This window comes from Hypomesus nipponensis, chromosome 6, assembly GCF_054491055.1.
Source record: "Hypomesus nipponensis isolate SF chromosome 6, ASM5449105v1, whole genome shotgun sequence".
NCBI classification, from domain to species: Eukaryota; Metazoa; Chordata; class Actinopteri; order Osmeriformes; family Osmeridae; genus Hypomesus; species Hypomesus nipponensis.
In genome coordinates, this window is record NC_140366.1 from 1588954 (window position 1) to 1603310 (window position 14357).

The 14357-nt window shown below is 35.8% G+C and overlaps 1 protein-coding gene across 1 annotated transcript; it reads left to right on the top strand.

Annotated features, from left to right (window-relative positions):
• Nucleotides 1–11929: 11929 nt before the first annotated feature.
• LOC146286360 (uncharacterized) lies at nt 11930–13982 on the top strand. The gene is made up of 5 exons (XM_084700176.1): nt 11930–12167; nt 12467–12505; nt 12595–12779; nt 13344–13503; nt 13876–13982. Exons 1-5 carry the CDS (start codon nt 11930–11932, stop codon nt 13980–13982), a joined length of 729 nt encoding a protein of 242 aa, XP_084556302.1.
• Nucleotides 13983–14357: the final 375 nt, after the last annotated feature.

The window sequence follows — 14357 nt, forward strand, 5'->3', positions numbered from 1 at the left end:
TTGTGAAGATGTTTAGCCATTAGATTCAGTTTTTGAGACTTTCATGTTTTTATGGCTTTAAAGTGCTTTTCAGCTCCTGATTAGCGTTTTCAATGCATTTACAATGTTTGGCATGTAACTTCTGGCTGAATAGTTTTAGTGATGTTTTAACTGTTATAACATGTTTCTGTTGGTGTTTATACATGGTAAAGGTGTTTAGTGAAGAAGTTTGGCCATTAAATTCCTTTTTTGAGACTTTCATGTTTTTATGGCTTTAAAGTGCTTTTCAGCTCCTGAATAGCGTTTTCAATGCATTTACAATGTTTGGCTTGTAATTTGAATGGTTTTCTTGATGTTTTAACTGTTATAACATGTTTCCGTGGGTGTTATACATGGTAAAAGTGTTTAGTGAAGATGTTTGGCCATTAAATTTCGTTTTTTGAGACTTTCATGTTTTTATGGTTATAAAGTACTTTTCAGCTCCAGAATAGCGTTTTCAATGCATTTACAATGTTTGGCATGTAACCTCTGGCTGAAGGGTTTTCTTGATGCTTTTACTGTTATAACATGTTTCTTTGGGTGATATGGTAAAGGTGTTTAGTGAAGATGTTTGGCCATTATATTCAGTTTTTGAGACTTTAGTGTTTTTTTTGCTTTAAAGTGCTTTTCATCTCCTGAATAGCGTTTCCAATGCATTTACAATGTTTGGCATGTAACTTCTGACTGAATGCTTTTCTTGATGTTTTAACTGTTATAACATGTTTCTGTTGGTGTTTATACATGGTAAAGGTGTTTAGTGAAGATGTTTGGCCATTAGATTCCGTTTTTGAGACTTTAGTGTTTTTTTTGCTTTAAAGTGCTTTTCATCTCCTGAATAGCGTTTCCAATGCATTTACAATGTTTGGCATGTAACTTGAATGGTTTTCTTGATGTTTTAACTGTTATAACATGTTTCTGTTGGTGTTTATACATGGTAAAGGTGTTTAGTGAAGATGTTTGGCCATTAGATTCCGTTTTTGAGACTTTAGTGTTTTTTTTGCTTTAAAGTGCTTTTCATCTCCTGAATAGCGTTTCCAATGCATTTACAATGTTTGGCATGTAACTTGAATGGTTTTCTTGATGTTTTAACTGTTATAACATGTTTCTGTGGTTGTTTATACATGGTTAAGATGTTTTGTGAAGATGTTTAGCCATTAGATTCCGTTTTTGAGACTTTAATGTTATAATGGCTTTAAAGTTGCTTTAAAGCTCCTGAATAGCGTTTTCAATGCATTTATAATGTTTGGCATGTAACTTGAATGGTTTTCTTGATGTGTTAACATGTTTCTGTTGGTGTCAATACATGGTAAAGGTGTTTTGTGAATATGTTTAGCCATTAAATTCAGTTTTTGAGACTTTCATGTTTTTATGGCTTTAAAGTGCTTTTCAGCTCTTGAATAGCGTTTTCAATGCATTTACAATGTTAGGCATGTAATTTGAATGGTTTTCTTGATGTTTTAACTGTTATAACATGTTTCTGTGGGTGTTATACATGGTAAAGGTGTTTTGTGAAGATGTTTACCCATTAAATTCCTTTTTTGAGACTTTTGTGTTTTTATGGCTTTAAGTGCTTCTCAGCTCCTCAATAGCGTTTTCAATGCGTTTACAATGTTTTGCATGTAACTTCTGGCTGAATGGTTTTCTTGATGTTTTAATTGTCATAACATGTTTCTCTGGGTATTTATACATGGTAAAAGTGTTTTGTGAAGATGTTTAGCCATTAGATTCCGTTTTTGAGACTTTCATGTTTTATGGCTTTAAAGTGCTTTTCAACTCCTGAATAGCATTTTCAATGCTTTTACAATGTTTGGCAAGTAACTTCTGGCTGAAGGGTTTTCTTGATGTTTTAACTGTTATAACATGTTTCTGTTGGTGTTATATATGGTAAAGGTGTTTTGTGAAGATGTTTAGCCATTAGATTCAGTTTTTGAGACTTTCATGTTTTTATGGCTTTAAAGTGCTTTTCAGCTCCTGATTAGCGTTTTCAATGCATTTACAATGTTTGGCATGTAACTTCTGGCTGAATAGTTTTAGTGATGTTTTAACTGTTATAACATGTTTCTGTTGGTGTTTATACATGGTAAAGGTGTTTAGTGAAGATGTTTGGCCATTAAATTCCTTTTTTGAGACTTTCATGTTTTTATTGCTTTAAAGTGCTTTTCAGCTCCTGAATAGCGTTTTCAATGCATTTACAATGTTTGGCTTGTAATTTGAATGGTTTTCTTGATGTTTTAACTGTTATAACATGTTTCCGTGGGTGTTATACATGGTAAAAGTGTTAAGTGAAGATGTTTGGCCATTAAATTTCGTTTTTTGAGACTTTCATGTTTTTATGGTTATAAAGTACTTTTCAGCTCCAGAATAGCGTTTTCAATGCATTTACAATGTTTGGAATGTAACCTCTGGCTGAAGGGTTTTCTTGATGCTTTAACTGTTATAACATGTTTCTTTGGGTGATATGGTAAAGGTGTTTAGTGAAGATGTTTGGCCATTATATTCAGTTTTTGAGACTTTAGTGTTTTTTTTGCTTTAAAGTGCTTTTCATCTCCTGAATAGCGTTTCCAATGCATTTACAATGTTTGGCATGTAACTTCTTACTGAATGCTTTTCTTGATGTTTTAACTGTTATAACATGTTTCTGTTGGTGTTTATACATGGTAAAGGTGTTTAGTGAAGATGTTTGGCCATTAGATTCCGTTTTTGAGACTTTAGTGTTTTTTTTGCTTTAAAGTGCTTTTCATCTCCTGAATAGCGTTTCCAATGCATTTACAATGTTTGGCATGTAACTTGAATGGTTTTCTTGATGTTTTAACTGTTATAACATGTTTCTGTTGGTGTTTATACATGGTAAAGGTGTTTAGTGAAGATGTTTGGCCATTAGATTCCGTTTTTGAGACTTTAGTGTTTTTCTTGCTTTAAAGTGCTTTTCATCTCCTGAATAGCGTTTCCAATGCATTTACAATGTTTGGCATGTAACTTGAATGGTTTTCTTGATGTTTTAACTGTTATAACATGTTTCTGTCGTTGTTTATACATGGTTAAGATGTTTTGTGAAGATGTTTAGCCATTAGATTCCGTTTTTGAGACTTTAATGTTATAATGGCTTTAAAGTTGCTTTAAAGCTCCTGAATAGCGTTTTCAATGCATTTATAATGTTTGGCATGTAACTTGAATGGTTTTCTTGATGTGTTAACATGTTTCTGTTGGTGTCAATACATGGTAAAGGTGTTTTGTGAATATGTTTAGCCATTAAATTCAGTTTTTGAGACTTTCATGTTTTTATGGCTTTAAAGTGCTTTTCAGCTCTTGAATAGCGTTTTCAATGCATTTACAATGTTAGGCATGTAATTTGAATGGTTTTCTTGATGTTTTAACTGTTATAACATGTTTCTGTGGGTGTTATACATGGTAAAGGTGTTTTGTGAAGATGTTTACCCATTAAATTCCTTTTTTGAGACTTGTGTTTTTATGGCTTTAAAGTGCTTCTCAGCTCCTCAATAGCGTTTTCAATGCGTTTACAATGTTTTGCATGTAACTTCTGGCTGAATGGTTTTCTTGATGTTTTAATTGTCATAACATGTTTCTCTGGGTATTTATACATGGTAAAGGTGTTTTGTGAAGATGTTTAGCCATTAGATTCCGTTTTTGAGACTTTCATGTTTTTATGGCTTTAAAGTGCTTTTCAGCTCCTGAATAGCATTTTCAATGCATTTACAATGTTTGGCAAGTAACTTCTGGCTGAAGGGTTTTCTTGATGTTTTAACTGTTATAACATGTTTCTGTTGGTGTTATATATGGTAAAGGTGTTTTGTGAAGATGTTTAGCCATTAGATTCCGTTTTTGAGACTTTCATGTTTTTATGGCTTTAAAGTGCTTTTCAGCTCCTGAATAGCGTTTTCAATGCATTTACAATGTTGGGCAGGTACCTTGAATGGTTTTCTTGATGTTTTAACTGTTATAACATGTTTCTGTGGTTGTTTATACATGATAAAGGTGTTTTGTGAAGATGTTTAGCCATTAAATTCCTTTTTTGAGACATTCGTGTTTTTATGGCTTTAAGTGCTTATCAGCTCCTCAATAGCGTTTTCAATGGATTTACAATGTTTTGCATGTAACTTCAATGGTTTTCTTGATGTTTCAACTGTTATAATATGTTTCTGTGGGTGTTTATACATGGTAAAGGTGTTTAGTGAAGATGTTTGGCCATTAGATTCAGTTTTTGAGACTTTCATGTTTTTATGGCTGTAAAGTGCTTTTCAGCTCCTGAATAGCGTTTACAATGCATTTACAATGTTTGGCATGTAACTTGAATGGTTTTCTTGATGTTTTAACATGTTTCTGTGGATGTTTATACATGGTAAAGGTGTTTTGTGAAGATGTTTAGCCATTAAATTCCTTTTTTGAGACTTTCATGTTTGTATGGCTTTAAAGTGCTTTTCAGCTCCTGAATAGCGTTTTCAATGCATTTACAATGTTTGGCATGTAACTTCTGGCTGAATAGTTTTATTGATGTTTTAACTGTTATAACATGTTTCTGTTGGTGTTTATACATGGTAAAGGTGTTTAGTGAAGAAGTTTGGCCATTAAATTCCTTTTTTGAGACTTTCATGTTTTTATGGCTTTAAAGTGCTTTTCAGCTCCTGAATAGCGTTTTCAATGCATTTACAATGTTTGGCTTGTAATTTGAATGGTTTTCTTGATGTTTTAACTGTTATAACATGTTTCTGTTGGTGTTTATAAATGGTTACGGTGTTTATTGAAGATGTTTGGCCATTACATTCTGTTTTTGAGACTTTCATGTTTTTATGGCTTTAAAGTGCTTTTCAGCTCCTGAATAGCGTTTTCAATGCATTTACAATGTTTGGCATGTAATTTGATTGGTTTTCTTGATGTTTTAACTGTTATAGAATGTTTCTGTGGGTGTTATACATGGTAAAGGTGTTTTGTGAAGATGTTTAGCCATTAAATTCCTTTTTTGAGACATTCGTGTTTTTATGGCTTTAAGTGCTTATCAGCTCCTCAATAGCGTTTTCAATGGATTTACAATGTTTTGCATGTAACTTCAATGGTTTTCTTGATGTTTCAACTGTTATAATATGTTTCTGTGGGTGTTATACATGGTAAAGGTGTTTTGTGAAGATGTTTACTCATTAGATTCCGTTTTTGAGACTTTCATTTTGTTATTGCTTTAAAGTGCTTTTCAGCTCCTGAATAGCGTTTTCAATGCATTTACAATGTTGGGCAGGTACCTTGAATGGTTTTCTTGATGTTTTAACTGTTATAACATGTTTCTGTGGTTGTTTATACATGATAAAGGTGTTTTGTGAAGACGTTTAGCCATTAAATTCCTTTTTTGAGACATTCGTGTTTTTATGGCTTTAAGTGCTCATCAGCTCCTCAATAGCGTTTTCAATGCATTTACAATGTTTTGCATGTAACTTCTGGCTGAATGGTTTTCTTGATGTTGTAACTGTTATAACATGTTTCTGTTGGTGTTTATACATGGTAAAGGGTTTTAGTGAAGATGTTTGGCCATTAAATTCCGTTTTTTGAGACTTTCATGTTTTTATGGTTATAAAGTGCTTTTCAGCTCCAGAATAGCGTTTTCAATGCATTTACAATGTTTGGCATGTAACTTCAATGGTTTTCTTGATGTTTTAACATGTTTCTGTGGGTGTTTATATATGGTAAAGGTGTTTTGTGAAGATGTTTAGCCATTAAATTACTTTTTTGAGACTTTCATGTTTGAATGGCTTTAAAGTGCTTCTCAGCTCCTCAACAGCGTTTTCAATGGATTTACAATGTTTTGCATGTACCTTCTGGCTGAATGGTTTTCTTGATGTTTTAACTGTTATAACATGTTTCTGTTGGTTTTTATCTTTGGTTAAGGTGTTTATTGAAGATGTCTGGCCATAACATTTTGTTTTTGAGACTTTCATGTTTTTATGGCTTTAAAGTGCTTTTCAGCTCCTGACTAGCGTTTTCAATGCATTTACAATGTTGGGCAGGTACCTTGAATGGTTTTCTTGATGTTTTAACTGTTATAACATGTTTCTGTGGTTGTTTATACATGGTAAAGGTGTTTTGTGAAAATGTTTAGCCTTTGTAAATGCATTGAAAACGCTATTCAGGAGCTGAAAAGCACTATAGAGCACTAAAAAAAGGAAAGTCTCAAAAACAGAATCTAATGGCAAAAAATCTTCAAAAAACACTTTCTCACTGTACAAACTGCCACAGAAGCTTGGTATGACACTTAAAACATCAAAAAACCATTCAGACTGAAGTTATATGCCAAACTTTGTAAATGCATTGAAAACGCTATTCAGGAGCTAAAAAGCACTTTAGAGAAATAAAAATAGGAAGGTCTCCAAAACGTAAAACTAATGGCTAAACATCTTCACAAAACCCCTTTACCATGCATAAACAGCCACAGAAACACGTTTTAACACTTAAAACATCAAGAAAACCATTCAGACAGAAGTTACATGCCAAACTTTGTAAATGCATTGAAAACGCTATTCAGGAGCTGAAAAGCACTTTAGAGCAATAAAAACAGGAAAGTCTCAAAAATAGAATCTAATGGCTAAAAATCTTCAAGAAACACCTTCTCACTGTACAAACTGCCACAGAAGCTTGGTTATGACACTTAAAACATCAAAAAAACATTCAGACAGAAGTTACATGTCAAACTTTGTAAATGCATTGAAAACGCTATTCAGGAGCTGAAAAGCACTTTAGAGCAATAAAAAAAGGAATGTCTCAAAAACGGAATCTAATGGCTAAACATCTTCACAAAACCCCTTACCCATGTATAAACAGCCACAGAAACATGTTATAACACTCAAAACATCAAGAAAACCATTCAGCCAGAAGTTACATGCCAAACTTTGAAAATGCATAGAAAACGCTATTCAGGAGCTGAAAAGTACTTTAGAGCATTAAAAATAGGAATGTCTCAAAAACGGAATCTAATGGCTAAACATCTTCACAAAACCCCTTTGCCATGTATAAACAGCCACAGAAACATGGTATAACAGTCAAAACATCAAGAAAACCATTCAGACAGAAGTTACATGCCAAACTTTGTAAATGCATTGATAACGCTATTCAGGAGCCGAAAGCACTTTAGAGCAATAAAAATAGGAAAGTCTCAAAAATAGAATCTAATGGCTAAAAATCTTCAAGAAACACCTTCTCACTGTACAAACTGCCACAGAAGCTTGGTTATGACACTTAAAACATCAAAAAAACATTCAGACAGTAGTTACATGCCAAACTTTGAAAATGCATTGAAAACGCTATTCAGGAGCCGAAAGCATTTTTGAGCAATAAAAATAGGAAAGTCTCAAAAATAGAATCTAATGGCTAAAAATCTTCAAGAAACACCTTCTCACTGTACAAACTGCCACAGAAGCTTGGTTATGACACTTAAAACATCAAAAAAACATTCAGACAGAAGTTACATGCCAAACTTTGTAAATGCATTGAAAACGCTATTCAGGAGCTGAAAAGCACTTTAGAGCAATAAGAAAAGGAATGTGTCAAAAACGGAATCTATTGGCTAAAAATCTTCAAGAAACACCTTCTCACTGTACAAACTGGAAAAACGGCAACTAATGGGTAAACATCTTCACAAAACCCCTTTACCTTGTATAAACAGCCACAGAAACATGTTATAACACTTAAAACATCAAGTAAACCATTCAGACAGTAGTTACATGCCAAACTTTGTAAATGCATTGAAAATGCTATTCAGGAGCTGAAAAGCACTTTTGAGCAATAAAAAGAGAATAGTCTCAAAAACGGAATCTAATGGCTAAACATCTACAAAACCCCTTTACCATGTACAAAACAGCAACAGAAACATGTTATAACACTTACAACATCAAGAATAAAGAACTGAGAGCAATCCAGTGTGATCTCTCCATGATAAACCACTGCACTTGAGATCCGTTGTCCTGCGACCAAAGAGCGACTTAACGGCAACTTAACCCATATGGTACCAAAATGAATGTATCCAACCGACCAAGGTACAATGTCGCGGCAACGTTGCCCACGGACCAAAAAATGACGTTACCAGCCGACCAAGGTTTGAGACTTTCCTTTTTTATTGCTGTAAAGTGCTTTTCAGCTCCTGAATAGCGTTTTCAATGCATTTACAAAGTTTGGCATTTAACTTCTCTCTGAATGGTTTTCTTGATGTTTTAAGTGTTATACCATGTTTCTGTGGCTGTTTAATACGCGGTAAAGGGGTTTTGTGAGGATGTTTAGCCATTAGATTCCGTTTTTGAGACATTCCCTTTTTTATTGCTCTAAAGTCCTTTTCAGCTCCTGAATAGCGTTTTCAATGCATTTAATACGTTTGGCATGTTCCTTCTGTCTCAATGGTTTTCTTGATGTTTTAGGTGTTATAACATGTTTCTTAGGCTGTTTATACATGGTAAAAGGGTTTTGTGACGATGTTTAGCCATTAGATTCCGTTTTTGAGACTATCCTTTTTTTATTGCTCAAAAGTGCTTTTCAGCTCCTGAATAGCATTTTCAATGCATTTAATACGTTTGGCATGTTCCTTCTGTCTCAATGGTTTTCTTGATGTTTTAGGTGTTATAACATGTTTCTTAGGCTGTTTATACATGGTAAAAGGGTTTTGTGACGATGTTTAGCCATTAGATTCCGTTTTTGAGACTATCCTTTTTTTATTGCTCAAAAGTGCTTTTCAGCTCCTGAATAGCATTTTCAATGTATTTACAAAGTTTGGCATGTAACTACTGTCTGAATGGTTTACTTGATGTTTTAAGTGTTATAACATGTTTCTGTGGCTGTTTATACAAGGTAAAGGGGTTTTGTGAAGATGTTTAGCCATTAGTTGCCGTTTTTGAGACATTCCTTTTGTTATTGCCCTAACCCAGCCAACACCTGACCAACTGGCAACGTTGCCAGTTGGTTACGTTGGTAACACGTGACGTTACCTTCTGGCAACGTCGTGGCAACGTTATAAAGGGAATGTTGCTACAACGTCGTGCCTTGGTTGGCTCGTTACGGTAATTTTAGACCTATGGGCAACGTTGCCACGACGTCATAACTTGGTCGGCTGGTTACGTAATTTTTACGTCTGTGGGCGACGTTGCTGGGACGTCGTACCTTGGTCGGCTGGTTACGTTATTTTTTGGTCCCATGGACAACGTTGCCGCGACGTCGTACCTTGGTCGGTTGGTAACGTCATTTTTAGGTCCGTGGGCAACGTTTCAGCGACGTCGTACCTTGGTCGGCTGGTTACGTTATTTTTTGGTCCCGTGGACAACGTTGCCGTGACGTTGTCCCTTGGTCGGCTGAATATATTCATTTTGGTACCATGGGTAGTTGCCGTTAAGTCGCTCTTTGGTCTTAGGACAACGGATCTCAACTGCAGTGGTTTATCCAGATATGATCACACTCTCATTTGTTACACTTGTAATTTAGTCTACATGAATTTCCATGACACACAATTTAAAAAGCTGCATCCCAGCACGCATAAGATATGGTCGTTTTTTAGACTCTTTATTCAAATAGAAATGCAGGGCAATTCAATGCGCAAATGACAATGCATCCGCAATTCAGTTTGTATTATTTTGAATAACATGAATGAACGGGTATGCCAATTGCATTGCATTTCATATTGACATGGTTTTTTCGACCCTCTATTCAAATGAAAATGCCTTAATTTGTCTAATGGCAATTCGAAGTGACTTCCATAATAGCAATGCATAGGCAAATTCATGTGTAACTCACCCCCAGTATTTTCGCCTATGTAGAAACGTAGCTTTAATAAATAAAATACTTAGTGCATTTGGAATATAATGTAGTCTTTCATTCTTTACTATAAACATGTACAAAAGCAATTATTTGTGATCGATGTGTAACATGATAAAGCAAACATTCTTTTAAGGCCCCATAGCACACCAAAGATGTAGCATATGAGACAAAATGCAAATGTACACCTGGTATGATGAGGGGACTTGTTAGGCAAACAGTTCAACCAATTTGTCCTACAAAAATGTTGTAATGTTAAGTGTGTTTCGAATATTACAGTTCTTCCATTGCAATAGTTATCCAAAATTTTCCCATTGTGGGACGTAAAGGTATATATTATCTCATATTTGAGGAATACATCAGAATCTGCCTGATATTCAACTGTAAAAAATAAAACTTGAAAGTGTTCACCTTCATGTCATTTTTGAGTAAGTTGAACAAAATATTTTAATTTCATATCAACTATATACAATTGGTTTTTCTAACTAGCTTCACTGTTTTTTTATATGGTCGTTTTTTAGACTCTTTATTCAAATAGAAATGCATTTGTCAAAGGGCAATTCAATGCGCAAAGTGACAATGCAATCCGCAATTCAAATGGGAATTAAAGCAGTTGTCAAATGGCAATTCAATGTGCAAATGACAATCCGCAATTCAGTTTGAATGATTTTGAATAACAATTTGAATGAACGGTTATGCATTGCATTTCATGTTGACATGGTGTTTTCGACCCTCTATTCAAATGAAAATGCCTTTGTCTAATGGCAATTCAATACGCAAAGTGACTTCCATAATAGCAATGCATAGGCAAATTCATGTGTAACTCACCCCCAGCATTTTTGGCCTATGTAGAAACGTAGCTTTAATAAATAAAATACTTACTGCATTTGGAATATAATGTAGTCTTTCATTCTTTACTATAAACATGTACAAAAGCAATTAATTGGTGATGTGTAACATGATAAAGCAAACATTCTTTTAAGGCCCTATAGCACACCAAAGATGTAGCATATGACACAAAATGTAAATGTACACCTGGTATGATGAGGGGCCTTTTGTTAGGCAAACAGTTCAACAAATTTGTCCTACAAAAATGTTGTAATGTTATGTGTTTAGAATATTACAGTTCTTCCATTGCAATAGTTATCCCGAATTTCCCCATTGTGGGACGTAAAGGTATATATTATCTTATATTTGAGGAATACATCAGAATCTGCCTGATATTCAACTGTAAAAAATAAAACTTGAAAGTGTTCACCTTCATGTCATTTTTGAGTAAGTTGAACAAAATATTTTAATTTCATATCAACTATATACAATTGGCTTTTCTAACTAGCTTCACACTTTTTTGTGTGAAAAGTTAGGCTTACTACAATGTTCAAATTATGAAGGCAATTATATTAGACAATTTTGAAGAGATTTTGCAGGGGCATCTTTTGTTTTTTGAATATTTTTTTATTGGAAATGTATAAACCATACATTGCTACGTTGATACTCTTAGTACATGAAAGCTACAGAACATAAACAAAATAGCATAATAGCATCGTAATCAAAAATATACATTTATAATAGAGGGTGCAGGGGCAAAGAGTATACAAGCAATTTAATTTCTTTAAAGAACTGAATTGGCAGTATTTTGCCCGGAAATACGCAATCGTCGTGGTAATCTTCCTTTCCGGTCAGGGCAACAGGTAAACAAATACCTGCAGTGAAGGTATCATTCCACAGTTCTACTGCATACGCTACGGATCAGCTCGACTGGAACAATTGCTGTTGGAACTGTACCTGTTTGATTTAACTTCTTCACAAGGTAACTACGACGACGATTACTTTTGTTATTGTCGTGTTGTGGTTTAATTGATCGGCGTTTGATTTAGTTTACAAATGATTTAACCTAACTTGTTAGGATTCCGGTTACCGGTAGCTAGTTAGCTAGCTTTAGCTAGTTTGTTTGTTCATTAGTTTGAAGCCATTCTAAGTACATTTTGAAGCCACTCTAAAGTATTTGTCGCATAGTATAATTAAACTTTAGCTAATTCAGTATTCTCTAAACAGAATGAGTGAGGAGAAGCGAGCACATGCAACTCAGTACATGCGATCATGGAGGTCAGCGAAACGTATCATGAAGACGATATCTGAGAGCAAGAATGACCACTTGAATGATACCAGTGACTTTAGGGATCAAATTCTACAGTCTGGTGGTCCATTGTATGCCAATGTGGATGACCTCATGGAGGTAGAATTCGAAGATGACCAGGACTGCTTAGACAAAGACACCTTAGGAAAGGACCTGGAAGACTCGTTGGGGGATGACCTGGAAATCTCGTTGGGGGATGACCTGGAAGACTCCTTGGAGGATGGCCTGAATTAATTTGAATAGGAAGTCACCATGTGCAAATCACTCCCATCTGATCTGGCAATCTGGGCATCTCAGTTTCAGATCAAACACAACGCTATTGATGGCTTGTTAAACATTCTGAAAAGCTATGGCCATACTGAACTGCCATCCTCTTCTAGAACACTCTAAAAAACACCAAGGGAGGTGAAGACTGCACAGAAATCCGGCATGGAGTATGTGCATTTCCCTCTCAAAGAGCGATTGAGTAACAACCTGCTGAAGTACCCCGCAGAACAAGTTTCTGACTGTAACACCATTCAGCTCTACCATCTTGGGAAATCCAGTTTAAAAAAATTCAAGGTAACATTTCTTAAATATATAAATGTTACATCTAGAAGAATCACAGTGTATGCCAATCATGTAAAATAATTTTACATTTCCTGGAGTAGACACGTTACAGGTGATCATGCGTGAAATGGAGACCCTGGAGGAGAACCAGAGGGAGGCTCTCCTCTTCAGGAGAGCGCAGGGCGGACAGGACAGCAGTGTGCTCGACCTTGGGGTCTCCAAAACTTTGGGTGAACTCCAAAACCTTGAGGAGTGCCTAACTGTGCTGGAGTTCCGAAAGAGAGTGGTAGGTGTTTGGAGATGCCAGGAACTATGAATTACACGCAGCGTGCAACATCATTTTAATTATATGATTAACGCACGGGACCCCACGCATCCCACAGATGCACGGTCCCGCAATGTCGCCAAAGACGTTGCGGCAACGTATGTTTGGTCAACGATTGACGTTGCGGCAACGTAAGGGCAACGCAACAGTGTTAGCTGGGTAACATGATTAAGCAATCATTCTTTGTCCAGCTGTATGACACACAATGCAAATCAGAGCTGCAATAATTTTGTAATACAAAATTGTTAAATGTGACCAAAAGGCATGCATTTCTCAAGTTTCATTTCCAAAGACAATTCATCACAGAATATTACTCAGGTTTGCTCAGTCTGCCCCTGCTCAGTCTGCCCCTGAGCAACTACTTTGCGCATGCCCATTTCAACGCATCTCTGAAACTAGGAGAGTTTGGAGATGCCAGGAACTATGAATTACACGCAGCGTGCAACATCATTTTAATTATAGTAAACAATTCAGCAATGTCTTGTAATATTGTACCTACCTTGTTGATTCTGGTTGATATCCTAGATCCACCATCTGAGCCTCATTGGTGGCTCCAGCCCTGGAGAGTGCGCCCGGAGGGTGATGCGGGCATTGGCCACCAATGAGGTGTGGGGCAGGTACAGCCTCAGGGGGAAAAAGGGGAAGCTGCCACTCCTCGGCACAGCCCTAAGTACAACAATTAAACTGGAGTCTAAACACTCGTTTCTAAAAAGGATCATCACATGTCCCATAACCACAAGCTACGTAAAAGTAATTAGATCACAGGCAAATAACTATCACGTCCATTACCAACTTGAATTCCGATTACATTTGCTAGTGGTGAAGTAGGCCCACAGTAGTTAACTACCTGTAATGTAGCTTGTTGGCTAGCTAATCCTGGTTAGTTATTGATGAAATCATGCATTAATTTCCAGATCTGACATAAATAATTCTAACACTTTCAAATCATTGTCATATCAGAATTGCAAAAAATTATAGAAAATATGTATCTTACCTGGCTGACCACAGCATTCAACGTTCAAATTGGTGCTGACAAATTCATGACTTCTAATTGCAGATGCTGTGATGAAGTGGCAGCCCGGACTGGGGGAGAAGGCTGTGGAGCTCCTGATAAGGGACATGCTGAAGCATGCCCCAGCAGCCCATTTTAAACAAGCCAGGTGAATGACTCATGATTGCAGCTTCCATATCCAACCTGTCACATGGCCTTGTGACAAACTAGAATCACATATCTTTCTGAAGATGTATGTTATTTTAGATGTGTTTTTTTTAATGACTTGTGTAGCCCCTTTCATGTGTGCACGTTGATAGGACACTAACTTATTTTGTGCTTCATTGTCAGGGCCAACAGACAGGACGTGTAGTGCTGACTGGAAGATTTTAGTTACGTTTTTGCACTTTGTTTGTTTTGCAGTGTTTGTTTTGTGCACTTTGTTTGTTTTGCAGTGTTTGTTTTTTGCCGTGTTTGTTTTGCAGTGGCACTTTTATCCCGTATGTATATATTTTTGCCATTTTTGTTTATTTAAAATGTTACATGCA

Bases quoted from the DNA above. Each gene is read 5' to 3' on its own strand.
- LOC146286360 (XM_084700176.1), top strand. From the start codon at position 11,930: ATGAAGACGATATCTGAGAGCAAGAATGACCACTTGAATGATACCAGT. The intron at 12,780-13,343 runs GTAGGTGTTTGG...TTGATATCCTAG, and splicing joins TGGAGTTCCGAAAGAGAGTG to ATCCACCATCTGAGCCTCAT. The intron at 13,504-13,875 runs TGGAGTCTAAAC...TTCTAATTGCAG, and splicing joins CCTAAGTACAACAATTAAAC to ATGCTGTGATGAAGTGGCAG.